Here is an 18,285-nt window from a genome sequence, read left to right on the forward strand (position 1 = left end):
AAAGAACAGGAGCTTAATCTTAATCTCTATTCTTCAGCCATTTAAGCATTAAAATTAGTTTTTAAAAACATAAATCATTAAATACAAGGAGAGCAAAGTTGTAGAAACATTTAAAATACTTTTAGAAGTAATCCTACACTACTACCAACTAATTGCATAATCTAGAATAAATGAATTCTTTTACAAAACATTAGCAATTATTGACTACTATTGAAGTATTTTAACTAAAAAAAAAAAAAAAATACCTTGTGGAAAGGGGCTAGATGCTGACACAGTGGTTCCTGGGTTTCTTCCACCACCAGGCTTCCTGCCCCTTTGCCCTGAGCTGTGAGCTGAAGATTTCTTCCCTTTGCCCTCTGACCCTCTAGCCTCTGAAACATCTTTTCCACTAGAGGTATGTGCAGAGACTTCCTGGAAATTTGCATTTGTAAATCGTGCTGCAGTGTCTTCCAAGCGCTTCAATGATCCAGATATAGAGTTGTTGCTAGTACTTGTGTAAGTCTAACATTTTGATTTAAAAATAAAAAAAAGGAAATAAAAGGAAAAAAAGAACTAATTATATTTGGCTAAAGAAAAGAGCATGAATAAGCACTGAATTTATGTGAACATTTATTTCCATTCTACACATCAGGCAGTCTATCAAAGTAAAGCATACAAAAACAAGTAAATCTATCTTAACAAGATAAAATCTACCTTAACTTTTTTTTTTTTTTGCTGCTGTTTTACCATCTTCAAGATCAACCCCAGGGCCTTTCATGTGTTGGGCTTCCACCACTGGCTCCCTACAAACCCCACCCTGTCACTACTTTTAAATAAAGTATCTATAATTGATGACTGAATTAAGGTCAGAAAGCAGCAAATAAGTTGACCTGAATAATAAATATATTTTAAAAATGCCAAAGGTGTTAATTTATCAAGCACTAATTTCACCAAGAACATACTATTGCTTAGCCATGAATTTATAAGCTGTAGTGTTCAAAATAGCAGTAAACAAAGAAAACAAAAGTACATCAATCCACTAGGGACTATACTCATTAGTCTACCAGACTCCATCCTAGGATGTACCAAGAATACTTCAAGAACCTGAGGAAAGCTCTAGTCTTTCAAACACAAATCATTTCTCTGCAAGGAAAATTGTATGATGTGCACATGACTACAAAAAATAACAAAGATTGCTTAGACAGGTAGTTTCTGGGTTTAGTAATCATCTTAAATACAATGTATAGCCAAATAATGGCAAATTAAGTGAGTGTGGATATATATTAAAGTAGATGTATGCTAATTAACATGATTTATAGCATCCCTGAGGAACAAGAAACTTTTATGTCACTATTACATTCACAAGTATCTGAGGCGTTTAAATTCACTGACTACCTTGAACATAATTAGCAATAAATTTCTGAATAAATCTTTGTGATATACCGGATACAAAATTTAATGTGAAAATGAAAACAAATTAAAGATATACAAGTATTAATTGCCATGTAACACTTAGTATGAGAATAAACTTGAAATTGAAAAATAATAAAAATCAATATTTAAAACGATTGGTGATTTTTGGAAAAAATCAATGTTCAAAAGAAGGACTAGGAGAAATGTTTTAAAAATCAAATCTTTTGTATGGACAAAAGGGTAAACTGTGTGACTCAGCACAGAGTCATACTACAGCTTCCATGATAAGATTCTTCTTTATTTTGTTTTGGTTCATTGCTTTCGTTAGTTTTAGGAGCTTTTTTTAATTTGTTTTAATTTTTTTTTTGGGGGGGGTTGCGAGGGCAGCAGGCATATTCTAGGGAACAGGGGGGATTGGTATGCCTGATATGATATCACAAACAATAAATAAAAGTTTTTAAAAAAAAGTCAAATCTTTACTGCTACATTTCTGCTAATACCTATCACCTCTGCCAATAACACAATAAATCCAGTATTATCTCATAAAAACAAAACAGTCAGTGTTCTAACCAGCTATAACCCGCAAACAAGATCAAAGGCAGACTTGAAAGTCTGCTAGGAAAACAAAAGAAAACAAAAAAACTTTTAATAAACCAATCACATTAAACTGATGAAACCTCACTTTAGAAATGTGAACCTTTTCCAAGCTTGATAGTCAATTTGAAAACTACCCCACACCTCAGTTTTCAATACTTTTCCTTCTCACTTACATGTGACCCTTGTATGACATAGTAAAGCTTATCTAAGTAAACAGCAGTGCTCTTCATTCAAGCATCAAATAAAGATAACAGAAAACTGCAGTCTATATACAAATGTAGTATTCATTTCCTCAGACAATTTTAAAACGAGGATAGTCAATTTTCCCATTTATTTAACAGAATGTCTGAGTTTTTACTCAAAGTCTAAGTCTAAGTAATTAAGAGCAATGAATAATTAAAATACAGTGACAAAAAAAAAAAAATCACATTGAATAAGGTAAATGAATATATCTTACTTTAGACTTTTTTCTGTACTTTCTAAGTTATCAAAAGATATCAGACTTATGAAAAAATATAATAGCTGACCACCTTACTATACATAATTAACTGTTCCATCCCAAAAGCTACACCGGTTTCATTCACCTCTGTATTTTAAAGGTATCTCAACAGTGCATGTTCAATACTATGCTGCTGAGGCAATGTGCTACTGCAGAATTCTCATTCGAACATTCAAAGTCGAGGAGGAACGAGTTTAAAGGGGGGGAGATAAGTGGAGGTAAACGCAAGGCATTTATTTGATACTTGGATCTAAAGTAGCTCCAAGGGCCTGGATGTCACAGTAGTGGAGCCTACAGTACATACATAGGTAAGGCCAAGCGGATAGCAGGCACCAGGGACACCACTCTGGTCCTAACTTCCTATTTTTACCTTGAGATGAACAGACAGAAGGCCAAAACAATGAGACTACAGACTAAAGCCTCTGAAACTATGATGGCCTTCCTTCCTTATAATGCCCCCACCTTGGGTATACTGTCAAAGTGATAGAAAGCTGGCTAGCATATACTCGACTGAAGGCAATTCAGTCTTTCTTCTTTTTAAATGTATACGAGTGTTTTGCCTGCATGTACGCATGTGGTACACCAAAATTAATGTTTGAGTTCAAAAGAAGGGGTCAGAGAACCCTGGAATTGGTTCTGAGCCACCGTGTGTGCTGAGAACTGAACAAACACAACTTGTGCTTTTACTCACTGAACCAAGGTCTCGAGCACCCCTGATCCTTGTAATACAGTTTTGAATCTTCATTTATTTTTATTCCATGTATATGGGTATTTTGTCTATTTACCATGAACATGCAGTGCCTGAAGAGATCAGAAGAGGGTGTCAGATCTTCTGGAACCTGGAGTTACAGATGGCTGTTAGCCACCATGTTTGATACTGGGAACCATAACTACTGAGCTATCTCTCCAGCCTGGTAATATATAAAGTCTTTCTATCCTTTCCATTAGAAATAAAACTGCCTATTTGATTGTAACGAAAATCCCTCAATGCATGCAAACATTAGTCTACTGTGATTTTTAGGCAATTTAATGAGTAATTAAGAATATGTTTTGAGCCAGATGGCCGTGGCGGCAATGTACACCTTTTAAATCCCAGCACTTGGGAGGTGGAGGCAGACGAATCTCTTTGAGTTTAAAGCCAGCCTGGTCTACAAAGAGAGTTCCAGGACAACCAGGGCTATACAGAGAAACCCTGCCTCAAAAAAAAAAAAAAAAAAAAAAACCAAAAGAATGTTTTGTGTTTCACAGCCAGCTAAAGTCACTACGCTGTAACTAGGTACAAAAACTATACGCTACTTCAAATAAAAATCTTAAATTTATAATGAAGGAATGACTTTGTACTAAGAAACTAAAACATTGCAGTTATGGTTTTATTTAAAACCTGTATGAGTCGTACTGTTGTACAGGCTCTGTCATTTATATTGGTGAGAAGGCAAAGTATGAACAGTAGAGGTCTTCAGTCATGAGTAGGTGTAAAATATAAGAGTCAGAAAAGTCACAGACTTTCCATAGATAACTTGGAGAACCCAGTATAGAAACTATCCTGATTCAGGAAACAGGAATGGAGACTTGAGTTTGAACCTTGGAAGCCAGTGGAAAGACAATACCTACTCCCAAAGTTGTCCACTGGCTCTGTGACTTCAAGATCAGACTGGTCTATGTAGTTAAGTTGTAGGACAGCCAGGCCTGTGTAGAAAGCATGTCTCTCAATCCCATGACTCCCTCATGCCCCCCCCCAAATTGTTCTTAACCTCTACATACAGCATATAACTAACTAACACACACTCACTTTAAGTAGGGGAAAAAATAGCATAAAAACCACAAGGTAGGAATGAATTCATATATGTTATATGATTATTTCTGGTAAAATGCCATATTGTGGTGGTGGTGTTTTTATAAACATGGCCTTCACCAACCTGTCTGTGTTTCTGGCCTGTAAGCCTTTGTGCCTACTTCTGTGTAGCCTATGTGTTTACTTATGGGGTCATCTGTATTCAGCTCAAAGTCACCTGACAGAGTCTCCCTTCCTGAAATTATGTTTTACCTGCATATTGTTCCTCCCATTACCTCCAAATCCTGAGCAATTCTAACTATCCTTTGACAATAACTGGATGAACAAATAGTCAAAAAATTAATACACTTAAGTAAGTGTCAATAAATTTAAAGGAAGTTACATAAAGATAGTAAATTGGAAACAACCAAGATAAATGGAAAATAGTTCAAAATTAAGTAATGCAATTCTAATTAACCTATGGGATAAAGAAGAAATCAAAATAAAAACAAGGTTTTCTTAACAATCCATAAAAAAGCAAACATAACATCAAAGTTAGAAAAGTTAACACTTAGAGGTAAGTTTCTATCAGGAACTGTCTAAGACATTAGGATTCCTAATGATGTAGTCTTTAACTCTAAACTAAAACAAAAGTGTAACAATCTAAAAGTCACCAACTCTTCTGTTACCAGGAAAGTGAAGTCACATACAAGCTACTTCCCAACATACTAGAAAGACAAACAGGATATAGAAACACAAGTTACTAAACAGAAACTTATACCAGATTAAGCAATCTAAATTAGAACTGGGAAAGTGCTCTCAGGTCAGTGCAGACCAGGCCAAGGGAGAACAAACTTGAGGAGGACCCTCACACTTGTGAATCTTACCTCTGGAAACCCTAGCAGGTCCTCACAGAAAGTTTAGGGAAAGGTCTCCAGCACTTTGTTCATAGAAAGAGACTACTGGAGAGTACTTAGATCATGTGCTCTGTTTTTGGTTTGTTGCTTGTCTAATGTAACTGATTTCGTGTGAGGGGATGTGCTACAGAGCACATGCATAAAATTTGTCAGAGCTGTTTTTTTCCTTCTACCATGTAGAGCCTGGGAATCAACTCAGGTTGTCAGGCTTGGCAACAATCCCAAATGAGTCCAAAGCATTCTGTTCTTAACAAGTTCTATCCTTGGGAGGAAACAGCTAACCAAAGCCTAATGTGCTGGCGTTTGTTTTATCAGTCCTGGAGTTGAGGAGATATATCCTTGATCAGTACATACCTTTCCCCCACCTTCAAGGGAGAAGGAGAGATGGTTAAAGCAGAGCAACATTTGTGAAATTCACAGTTCAGGGTCACAGAAACACTTAAGGGCTAAGACTTAATAGAAACACCTCACACCAGTATGTTACTGATTTTATCTATTTACTTGGGTTGCTTTTACTGGAACACATTGCAGCAAGTAAGGAATACTAATGATTTAAAAAAACTTTAATAAACTAGAAGAGCATTAAAAACAGCATTAGATACAATAAGAATAGCAAAATAATTGAACCAGTAATTAAAAGTGTATATGTGTGTTTGATGTGTTAGATATGGTAACCCATGCCTAGTCTCAGCATTCTGGAGACTGAGGCAAGAGGGTGCTGAGTTGGGACCCACCTAGACACACACAAGCAGAGCCTGTCTCAATAGCTCCTCCCTTCCCAACCAAAAAAAAAACAAAAAACAAAAAAACAAAAACACAAAACAAAGCAAAGGGGGGGGGGGGGTAATCAGGAGGAACAGAATATACAAAATCACCAAAGGTTGTCAAGACAGATGAAAAAACAAAATTAACAAAAAGAAAACGCTAACAATTATGGTCCTTACTAACCCAAGTATCCTAAACATAATTAGGAAAGATTGTCAGAGTAGTTCCAAATTCAAAGACCAGTTACAGGTGTGGCCTACAAAGAAACCTACTAGATGGTTAATCTCAACTGTCAACTCGAAGAGATCTAGAATCACCTGCACATAGTCAAGGGAGTTTGTCTTGGTCAGGTAATCGGGATAAGAAAGGTTTCATCCTTGCAGGCAATCACAGTCCTTGGGCTAGGATCCTGGACGCTATAAAAGTGAAAGAGCTGAGCACCCATTACCCTCTGTTTCCTACTGCAGGTGCCACTCGAAAATCGTGTGCCTCAGGCTCCCACCCCCATGACTTCTCTACCAGGATGGACTGTAGAATAAGCTACTTTCTTTGACTTGCTTTTGTCAATACAGTTACCACAACAGAAAAATAACCAAGACATTAAGTACAGACACACAGGTTTGAAGGAAATGAATAAATAAAGCCAACATTAATTCTAAATAAAGCAGTAGTTACTATTAAGAATGAAGAGAACAGAGAACAAACGAGGTGGTGGATCTCTGAGGTTGAGGCCAGCCTGGTCTACAGAACAAATTCCAGGACAGCCAGGGTTACACGGATTGAAGGGATGGATGGGATGGAATGAGGGGTAGATAGAGATGGATGGGATGGAATGATGGGTGGATAGAGATGGATGGATGGATGGATGGATGGATGGATGGATGGATGGATGGATGGATGTGGAGGGGTGATGGGTGGGGGATGGGATGGATGGGTGGGTGGACTGGTTAGTCGGACAGATAAGATTGAATGGATGGACAGACAGATGGGTAGATAGACAGACCAAGTCATATAACCTGTCACATTAATAGTTTAAGAAAGACCACCTGTGTAAGAGAAACTGCAGGCCAGCCTAACCAAGCGACAGTTACCCTGCCCAAGGGCCCAGGCCATCCCATATGAGTATGATCATCAGGCACTCCCTCCCTCAGCCATGTCTGCCTCTATACCCAAAGACTTCTGACAAAGAGACACCTTATTGGAGACCAACAATGAGAAAAGGAAAAGACACCAGAGTCAACCACCTGAGCCAATGGAACCTTGGGAAGGGGCATAAAGGCAGGTCTAACTTCCTTAATAAACAAGTCTGCAGCATGCTCTGCTACTTACTTTCTCCCAGTGACTAAGTCATTGGTGCTGTGTCTTCTTACTCCCTCCCCCCAAGGGGGGTCTGAGCAAGATTACCCACAATATTTGGGGGAGGAGTTCATTCAAGATTTAAAAAGAAAACAATGCTCTTAAACTAGAAGGGGAAATTGCTCAATTTGATAGAGCTTTGAGGATTCTGATTTAAAAAAAAAAAAAAAACTTGCAACCAGAATAAAAAGTCTCACAAAACATACTGAAACAAACCAAGGAAAAAGGGCAAGTTGTGGTGTTGTGGTGATTATCTTTTTATACTCTAACAAATAAAGCTTACCTGGCTAAGCTAGCCACTGGCTAACCTTAAAAGTCTATACAGATACACAGGAAGATGGCTCGGCAGAGAGGAATATAGGTAGGTTAAGACAGGAACTCAATCTGTTTTCAGTCTGAGAATTTCATAGAGGTAAGAACTCTAGTGGCTGGATATTCTGCTTCTGTGATCTTTCAGAACTTAGCCCCTAATATCTGACTCTGGGCTTTAATTATTAAGACCTGTTAGAACTCATGTTTATTTATAATTTTCTCTACAGACATATAATGCAAATGGTCTTTTGGTAGTCCCAGTCCAATTATTACAGCTGGCTTTGGAGTTGGAGTGTGGCTCTCTCCTTTTCTAAACCCCAACATGCCTGTTAAAGTAAAATTCAAAATCTCTGTCTCATGTCAGAAGAGCCATCTGATTACTGAGCAGAAGAAAAACAAAACTTAAGGGACTATTGTATTGCCAATAATCTCATAATCGTTTGCTTTTACTCTGACTCTTTAACTACTTTACTTGAGGTATAAATATTATCTCAAAATTTATAAGACTAATACATACATATTTTTTAAAGTTTTTGTCATACCGATGGTCAGAGTACTAATTCTAGAAAAAGGTGTCATATAGCTTCCTGTACATGATTTTGGATTTGTGACTCTAACAGGTAATTAGGACTCAAGTCTTTGTATTCTGGATGTACATAATAAATATTGATCATTTAACCACTTTGAGATCTGCTGCATATGACATTTAAAATATTACAGTTTTCTGCAGTGAACTATGACTGTGGCTAGCAGCAACTTTTAAAGTCTCCACTAGGACTGTGACAATGCCACTAAGCCAATAAACATCACCTAAAGACAGGCTTTGAACTACAAACTGCTCGGGAAAATTTCAAGGTGGCTAGCTGAGATGATCCATCCTCACAGACTACTCTAGTCAGAACTTGAGAAAAGACCATCACTTTCCCATTAGGCAGAGACTGGACAACAAATGACACACAGCTACCTCTCCCATGATGGGAGATGTCATTCTATAAATATGTCTCTCCTATTGGTTTATGAATAAAGCACTGTTGGCCAATAGGAAACCAAGATAGGCAGGACTAGGAGAGGAGGAGGAGAGAGGAAGTAGTAGGGAGGAGATTCAAGATGGAGGACGGAGAGAGCAGAACGCCAGCCCCTCTCTCTGGTAAAATAGGACCACGTGGGATGGGTTAATATTTAAGATCTCCAGACAGCAGGAATATGATGCCCACATTCCCAGGAGTTGGGATGGGCAGTTCTTGGTCATCCAAAGGGTTATAGATGTTAGTAATTGTTTTAGGGGGTTTGGTTACAAGTTGTTACCGGTAATGCTCAGGAAAAAAGCTGAACAAGGGGGATGGAGGGATGGCTCAGAGGTTTAGACTAAAGGCTGTTCTTCCAGTGGTCCTGAGTTCAATTCCCAGCAACCACATGGTGGCTCACAGCCATCTGTAATGAGATCTGGTGCCTTCTTCTAGTGTACAGGCATGCATGCAATCAGAACAGTATGTACATAACAAATTTTTCTTAAGTTGAACAAAGGAGATTAGATTCAGCGTTCTTGTTTTAAAAGGGGGATGGTATAGATAAAATAGGATATAAGGGTAGATTATTAAATCTACCCTGAAAAGGGGAGGACATAGAAGTAGGATAAAATGGTAGATTACTGAATCTACTTCTAAACCAAAAGAGCAACTACTAGTTTTAAATATTTTACATTGGTTTGAGGTTTTTGTATATTGATACAAAGTTAAGATTTTTTTTTGTTAGAACACAGATTTTTAATTTTGTTCAAGGTATTCTACCTATGCAACTCATTTAACAATGTAATGCAAATTTTCAGCCCTTGAAAATTAATATTACCAACTATTTAGGATAAAAAGAAATGTAGGTTAGTAACTGATCACCTATTACAATCGAACTTGTAGTCACATTAGGTATGTTTTCAAGGTCAATATTTTAGATGGACAAATCATCTTCAAATATTTCAGAGTTTACAGAATATGCCACTTAAGACGTTTTTAGTAACATAGGTTCTTTTCTTTATATGACAATGACACGCATGCTCCTGGCAGCATCAATCTATTTCATAGAAGATGGTGGGCATTGAAGAAACTCCACATGGAATTTACTGTCTTTGTAGCAAAGGTTAGCTTTAGCCACTAGGCAAGAAAGCACTCTTGCATCGACTGCTGACAGTATGCTGTCCAAATTGGGCAAGCAGGACATAAAAGGACAATAAAACTTTCCCAAGACAAGGTAGCACAGCCCTTCAGAGTATCCTGCTTCACAGAAAAATCTGTCAGATATGCTAGGCCTGTAGGCTGAAAATGGATGTCCCAACATTACAGAGGAACCTTGGGTGACTATTCAGACAGCCAGTTGTTCTCACCATTTCTCATGTTTTTTGGAAGTTGATTGCTTGCACTTCCTGTTTACTCAGGTAATATTATTTATTACACATACACATTTTTAAAAGTTATGAGCGGACTACAAAATTAAAGCCCTAAGTTATTTGCAATAATGGTCAGAAGTATTACTTTGTCATTTATTAACTATAAGAAGTAATGAATCCATTAAGATTACTCTTTTTAAATTGTTGGGATCAATTTGTCACAAATTTAAAAACAGAGCTGGGTGTTGGTGGTGCACATCTTTGATCCCAGCACTTGAGAAGCAGAGGCAGGCGGGTCTTTGAGCTTGAGGCCAGCCTGGTCTACAAAGCTAGTTCCAGAACAGGCTCAAAAACCACAGAGACATCCTGTCTCGAAAAACAAAACATAAAACAAAACAAAAAAGACAGAAATAAATTGATACTTATAAGTATCTAGCAACTTTGTAGACCAAAAACAAAGGGGTTTTTTTTTTTTTTTTTTTCTTTCATTCCTTGGCAATGTCCTGTCCTACCATGAAAAGAAGATAATCCAGTTCAGAATGTACAGAAAGACTGAAAATTAATTAGAAGCGACTTCCTCTGGGATGAAGAAGAGAAGTGAGGTGAAGGATAGCTGACACAGAAATCTTACAATCCTACAACCACAAGGATCTAATTCTTGGAAGAACTGAATTATTCGAGGTTAGAGGATTCTTTCCAGTAAGAACCCAGGCTATCCAACACTTTGATTTAGCCTTAACCTGTGATAAATAAACTCGTTGAGTGTATCCAGACTATCTTGGATAATATCTGTATCCACACAGAACCAGGGACATGATATATTTTTATTTTATTTTAAACTCCTTAACTGTGGTAACATGTTCTGATACTAAAACCTGCAAATATGAGGATTCTTTCTTCTGAAACCTCCAACAAAGCAAAGAAAAGTTATAAAACTCAAGTCACATACCATATTTAATTTCAGTTCTGCCTAGTGGCTCATTTTTCACTCACACTAGGTATTTACACTGGCTTATCTAAGCTACTCCTTGGTGATGAGGCCCTTACACCAGCCTCATCTCCAACTGCACTTTCTCACTCACCACTGTGTTCCAACCAAATGTCCCTACTTAGGTTTTGTTTGTTTTCAAATTAATCACATAATAATCTCAATAACACCTAACACCATAAACCAGATGTGTAAGCTCTTTTATATATTTTAATAATACTTAAATAATATCAATAAGATTAAATATTTTATCTTAATCTATTCCAAAAACTATTTCCCCTATTTTACAGGTATTGAAATAGAGTGGCAGAAAGGTGTATTAACCTAAGGTTCAATTACTAAGTGGTAAAAGCAGATTTCAAAGTAATAGATAGCTGAAGTCTGAATTAAACCCTATCTCTAAATTTAGACGGTGCCATTCATTTGTTATCCTTACATAGTCTTTGAAAACACTACTTAGAAGTCAAAAACCAAGATTCCCTTAGTTATTGCATAAAAGAAAGTTCAATACTTCAATCTTACTTTTTCTGTAGTAACAGTCAAAGAAGGAACCAAAGCAGGTGATGGTTCTGGTTGCTTCTTGTGTTTTTGTTTGTGTTTGTCCTTTTCTTTATATTTCTAAAAATAAAAAGAACATGTTTCAAAATTAAACAGTAATTCATATGTAATAATTCTTTACAACCTTTTTAAATAAAGAAATCACCCCTTTTATCAGTTCTTATAGATAAAAAATTATTTTAAAGATCATTGTAAGTAATAACAATAAATGATTGAAGCCTTGACTATTTGCTATATTTATAAGTAGCAATAGTGGAGAGGGTCTCTGAGCGGGCCTTCCCCCTTAATAAGATTAGTGACTACCCTAATTGTCATCATAGAACCTACATCCAGTATCTAATGGAAGCAGATGCAAAGATCCCCAGCCAAGCACTGGACCTAAGTCCTGGACTCCAGTGGAAGACAAAGAGAAGGAATAATATGAGCAAAGGGGTCAAGACCATGATGGAGAAACTCACACAAAGAGCTGCCTGTTTCCAGCCTGGAGCTAATGGGACTCTGGACTGACAGCTGGGGTACCTGAATAAGACTAAACTAGGCCCCCTGAATGCAGGTGACAATGAGTGGCATGGGCAATTTATGGGGCATTTGGCAGTGGGACCAATATTTATCCCTAGTGCATGAACTGGCTTTTTGGATCCTATACCCTATGGAGAGATACCTTACTCAGCCTAGATGGAGGGGGAGAGGGTGGCCCTGCCCCAAATGATATGACAGGTTGTTGACTCCCCACAGAGTCCTGACCCTTTCTGAGGAGTAGACAGGGGTGGAATTGGGAGATGGTGGGGAAAGGGAGGGAGTGGGAACTGGGATTGGTCTGTAAAATAAGACTTTTAATTAAAATTAAAAAAAAAAAACTAAATATCATTTTAAGATTTAGAGGGTTCTTCACATATATTATTATACTCCATCACTACACATAATTAACTCTTTGGGAGATACCCTGCCTGCTTCATCCACCTTAGTGCTGAGATTGTTTATAAGAACCACCATACCAACTACCATGCACTGTGTATTACAGACCAGTTTCTAGACACAAACTCAAACCAAAAAAAAAAAAAAAAAAAAAAAAGTTGACTGTAATTTCTAATGACCACAACCCAAAGAAAAGAAAAAAACAAGAAGGGCAGGGGATAGGGGCAACACCAAGGCTAGGTTATAGGATGCAACTGTGAAAAATGAACTAATCTACATAGGAATACAAAACTTGGCTGAACAAGAAATTACATATTAATATCCCATCTTTGATTACTGTCAAATATTTTCTACAAAAATGTTCAGTATTGTGTATAAATTTTCATTTAGTTAAATATATCTATTTCACACAGTGTGTAAATTTAACCCTTTAGACCACTTTACCTATTCAAGGCATGAAAGTTAAGTTTCCATTTCCCTATCATATTCCAGTTGAACAAAACACCTAAAAATTAAGGATACAGTTCTTACAATGTTCCAAAAAACATCCACTGTTTCTGAATGTAGTATTAATACTGCCACAAAAAATGTACACAGAATAAAACTTTTCTTTCGAATTTCACAACTTAGTTTTTATAGTTTTTTTAATTGACTGCTCCAATCATATGTCCGTGTTTTACATTATAGTATTATTGTTCTGTCACAAAAGTACAACCCCTTGAACCTGAGTTACCCTTGTGACTCGCTGTGATCAAAAGGACATGGTAGAAACTTTGCATAGCTACAACTACTAATGACATTATCCTAAAACATCCCTTAAAAAACAATGCAAACAAACAAAAACAATGGATGGAGAAGGCTTGGGTTAAGAATGTTTGGTATGAGACTAGAGAAAGATGGGTCAGCAGTTAAGAGCACTGGCTACTCTTCCAGAGAGCTCAGGTTCAATTCCCAGCAGCCAAATGACAGCTCACAACTGGAACTTCAGTTCCAGAGGGTCCAATGCCCTCACACAAATATACATTGAAGAAAAACAATTTATAGAATAAATAATTTTCTTAACAAAGGTAAGAAAGGTCAAATGAACAGTAAGGCCTATGTGTAAGCAGCAATACGTAGCCCCAAGTAAGACTAATAACCACCACCAAAATCAGCCAGCACTTTCTACAGAGCCAAGAATGAACCCAGCTGTCATGACATGAACATGAACTATTCTCCTGAGCCTCAATTATGGAGTACTTTATCAAGGAACAGTAACAACTGAAGAATAAAAGGCAAGAGTATACAACCAAATCACAACTCAAAAGTAATAGACTTACAGGATTTTTATGTATGGATACTAAAATGTCTTTATTACATTATCTAACTTATAAGGTAAAATGATCCTGACCTAGATGTACTATACTGTAATTTTTTGTATAGAGGTTTTTTTCTTTTTCTTTTTCTTTCTTTTTTTTTTTTTTTTTTTAGAGGTGGGAACATAGTAAATAAGGCATTTCTATACTTATTTATCACATTCTTACCATACTGGATTATTATTAATGCAGGGTACAAAAGCTGATAAAATTATTAGTAAATGAGCCTTGCCATTAAGAAATAAACACTAATACTTTAGAAAGCATGATGGAAAACACAAAATATATACACATAAATATATGAAAAGATGTTGTGTACAAAAACACAAGCAAATCAGGAATACAGAATATTGAAACTGTAACACATCCAGAAATATATGTATCCTGAAGTAAAAATTTTATAGCTCAATGAATAGGCTATATGCATGGATTACAAGGTTATTAACAGCCTTTATAGACAGTCAATCAAAGTCGTTAAAAAGACAAAGTGACTTTAATAGGTTAATAAAAGGATAAGACAATTATATATGATCATGAAATATATCTGAATGAGTAGATAAATCTAAACTTAATTTAATAATGCTATTAAGACAACTGGTAGCCAGACAGTGGTAGTTCATGACTTTAAACCCAGCACTCAGAAGGCAGAGTCAGGCAGATCTCTGACTCTGAGGCTAGTCTGCTCTACAAAAAGATTTCCAGGACAGCCAGGGATGCACAGAAAAACCTTGTCTTAGAAAACAAAAACAAATCTCAAGTGATCAGTATGGTTCAATATATTTCCAATTTTTAATGTAAGTAATTTGAGAGCCTCTCATATACCCCAGACTGTTTTCAAACTCAGTATGTTCTATAGAACCATGAACTTTTGATCCTCCTGCCTACATGCACTCACTATCAGGATTATAAATGTTGATCACTGTGGGCATTCCATTTGGGGTTAGGAATCAAAACCAGGGCTTAGCGTATGTCATGCATACCCCAATCTCATTAATGTGTATTTTTTCCTACATTTTAATTTGGGGGGGGGGTGCTTTTGAGTCAGGGTTTCTCTGTGTAGCTTTGGAGGCTGTCCTGAAACTAGCTCTGTAGACCATGCCAGTCTTGAATCAGAGATCCGCCAGCCCCTTCTCCACGAGTGCTGGGACTAAAGGAGTGCGCCACCAACAACCGGCTCGAGAGTTTTTTTTTGTTTTTTTTTTTTGGTTAAAAACCCTAAAACACCCGTTGACCTTGCAATTTCATCAAAAGAATGCACAATCTTAAATACAGTTCACTAAAATATATACAAATAAAACATATACATGTAATGGGTAAAAAAGAAAACAACCTAAATGCCAAACACAGGTGTTTGGCAGGTACTATATAATTATTTAAGAATCACTGAAACCAGTATGGTATTAACTAGTTAAGACAATAGTCAAGGTGACTTTTGTTTTTATGAAGGACTGGTAAGGTGGGCCAATGAGTGAAGATGCTTGCTGTCAGGCTGACCTCCCACACGTTATCCTTTTACCTTCACATGTGCAAGATGGCACTCACAGGTACACACAAATAAATAAATGAATGTTATAAAGTAAAAATCTGGGGCTGTAGAGATGGCTCAGCAGTTAAGAACATTGAATGCTCTTCCAGAAGACCCAGGTTCAATCCCTAGGACCCACAAGGCAACTCCAAGATCTATCACCCTGACACAGACATACATGCAGGCAAAAAACACCAATGTACATAAAATAAAAATAAATAATTTTTTTAAAAACAGTAAAACTTTATTCAAAGAGAAAAATCAGAACATAGGAAAATGAACATGGCGAAAGAATATTCCTATAAACTATGTGATATGTGATTATTTGGGAACTGGCTAGCAATTTTTTAAAGCACATAGGTTAACAGAGTTACCATTTATCATTTCTGACTCAATCAGTGCCTATAATCAACAATTCTCAGGTGTCCGTGTCTCCCTGAAGCCAGCAGTAGTAAACTGCACCCACAGAGCCAACAAGGGCACTAGGGAGGTGTTCCTTGTTCTTCCTTGATGTGCAGAGAAGCCTGGGCATTAGCCTTGATCATTAATTCACAATCCAAAGAGCTGAACAGTCCTACAAGATTCCCTCTTAACACCCTGCTTTGAAAAAGAAAAGATAGAATGTGCACACGTAATCTGTGCTACCCAGGTTAAAAGAGTCCAAGATAGAATAGAAAGATTTCAAAAAATGTTTTCTTAGTTCAAAGCAATCAAGTGCAGTAGGATAAGCTAGTCAAAGAGGAGAAATATACCACTATACTTCATCATGGAGTAAAGGGAGAACCCAGGCACTGAGCAGAGTAACTGGAAGCTGCTTTTCATGCTATTTTCCACTGGGGGGGAAAAATGTTTATAATAAAGCTTCTTCACTGAATATATAAAAATAATTACTCGATCCTAAAAATTAAGAGACAAACAATTCTTTAAAACTTAGATCGCTGAATTGGAATTAGTTTTTTTTTTTTTTTTTTTTTTTTGTTTTTTTTTAAAAAAAAGCCCATGCCTTTAATCACAGTATTCAGGAGACAGAAGCAGAAGAATCTCTATGAGTTTTGAAGCCAGACAGGACAGCCAGGGCAACACAGAGACACCCTTTCAAGAAGAAGAAGAAAGAAAGATGAAAGAAAGAAGAAAGAAAGAAAGAAAGAAGGAAGGAAGGAAGGAAGGAAGGAAGGAAGGAAGGAAGGAAGGAAGGAAAGAAGGAAGGAAGAAGAAGGAAGAAAGAAGAAGGAAGAAAGAAGGAGGAGGAAGAAGAAGAAAGAAGAAAGAAGAAGAAGAAGGGAGAAGAAGGTAGAAGACGATGACGACGAAGAAGAAAAGATTATTTATAATTGAAAAATACCTTTATTTTTTCTTTAATGTTCCAGGAGACATGGCTTGTTGCTCAGTGGTAATGAGCACAGATTGATCTTTCAGAGGACCCAGGTTAGATTCCCAATACCCACATGTCATTTCACAACTGCCTTTAACTCCAGTCCTAGAAGATCCAATGCTCTGTAAGACTTTGCAGGCATACATGTGGTCTGATCACAGAGGAAGAGAGGAGAACATGAGGGAGCAGAAAGATTGAGTCAGGTGAAGAATAGAGGAGATCAAGAAAAGAGATACCATAATAGAGGAGCCATTATAGGTTTAATGAGAAATCTGCCAATAGGAAAATGTCTAGAGATCTACAATAATGACCCCAACTAACAATCTGAGCTACAGTGGAGAGGCTACCTTAAATGTCCTTCCCCAATATTGATGACTGCATTATATGCCATCCTAGATCCTTCATCTAGTAGCTGATGGAAGCAGAAGCAGACACCCACAGCTAAACACTGAACCGAACTCCTGGAATCCAGTTACAGAGAGGGAGTAGTGATGAGCAAAGGGGTCAAGGCCAGGCTAGAGAAACCCACAGAAACTGCTGACCTGAACAAGAAGGAACTCATAGGCCCCAGTCTGGCAACTGGGAAACCAGCATAGGACCAACCCAGATTCCCTGAATGTGGTGTTATTTGGGAGGAATGGGCAGTCTATGGGGCCTCTGGTAGTGGATCAGTATTTACCCCTAGTATATGAATGGACTTTGGGAGCCCATTCCACATGAAGGGATAGTCCCTCATGATAGACACGTGGAACAGGGCCTAGATCCAAATGACAGACTTTGAAAACTCCCCTCACCCTCCCTGGGGAAGCAGAAAGGGGATGGGATGGGGTTGGTGGGGAGAACAAAGGCAAAGTCTGTTCTAATTTAAATAAAAAAAAAGAACACTTGCCACTTTAAACAGTGAACCCGAATTCAATTAACTAGCACCAACATGATATAATAGTTCACAACAGTGTAAAAACTCTAATTAATTTAAAAGAGCTAGTTAGTAATAAGTCTGAGCCATTGGCTATTTTGTAATTAATATAAATATCTGTGTGTTTATTTGGGACAGGGCAGTTGAGACAAAAGAAAAACTCCAACTCCGTTTACATATGGCACTTCATTATAGGGCCGGACTTTCTACATAAGACCTAACAAATTATAAACACACAAAATACAGAGCCAACAGAAGCTTCACAGTGCATGTCTCTCACAGTACAGAGACGCATACCATAGGAAAGGTGTGCAACTTGAGCTGCAGCCTGATGGGTTCCCACAGTCTCACATGGGCCATGGTTCAGAACTCTACCAGGCCCTGCCTACAAGATTGAGGGCAAGCCTGGCGTTATATGGCAGATTTGCTCATACAGACAAAAAGGGTTAGAGATACACAGTAAGCATAGATTCAGACAAAAAGGCCTCTGAACAAATCGCAATGCTTGAAAACTGTACATAGGCTTGGGAGAGAGAAAAGGTTAATTACTCTACTTGAGTAATTAACAAAACTATGATAAGCCAAGTAAAGATATAAAATACAGAGTCTGGATTCTATATCTTATTGTGTTTTCTTTGGATTATTTCACTGCTAAGAGACATCTGATTAT

At 37.3% G+C, this 18,285-nt stretch overlaps 1 protein-coding gene across 16 annotated transcripts in view; it reads right to left on the minus strand.

The window, feature by feature from the left end:
• Nucleotides 1-18,285, minus strand: part of Mllt10 (MLLT10 histone lysine methyltransferase DOT1L cofactor) — a 144,888-nt gene that overhangs the window by 56,542 nt on the left and 70,061 nt on the right. For all 16 annotated transcript variants that reach the window (XM_051205622.1, XM_051205621.1, XM_051205620.1 and 13 more), the window contains 2 exons: nucleotides 11,497-11,592; nucleotides 246-501 (listed from right to left, as the gene is read on the minus strand). In XM_051205622.1, coding sequence (XP_051061579.1) covers nucleotides 246-501; nucleotides 11,497-11,592 — 352 coding nt within the window. The remainder of the gene's footprint in view (nucleotides 1-245; nucleotides 502-11,496; nucleotides 11,593-18,285) is intronic.

Source organism: Phodopus roborovskii, unplaced genomic scaffold, assembly GCF_943737965.1.
Source record: "Phodopus roborovskii unplaced genomic scaffold, PHOROB, whole genome shotgun sequence".
Classification (NCBI taxonomy): domain Eukaryota; kingdom Metazoa; phylum Chordata; class Mammalia; order Rodentia; family Cricetidae; genus Phodopus; species Phodopus roborovskii.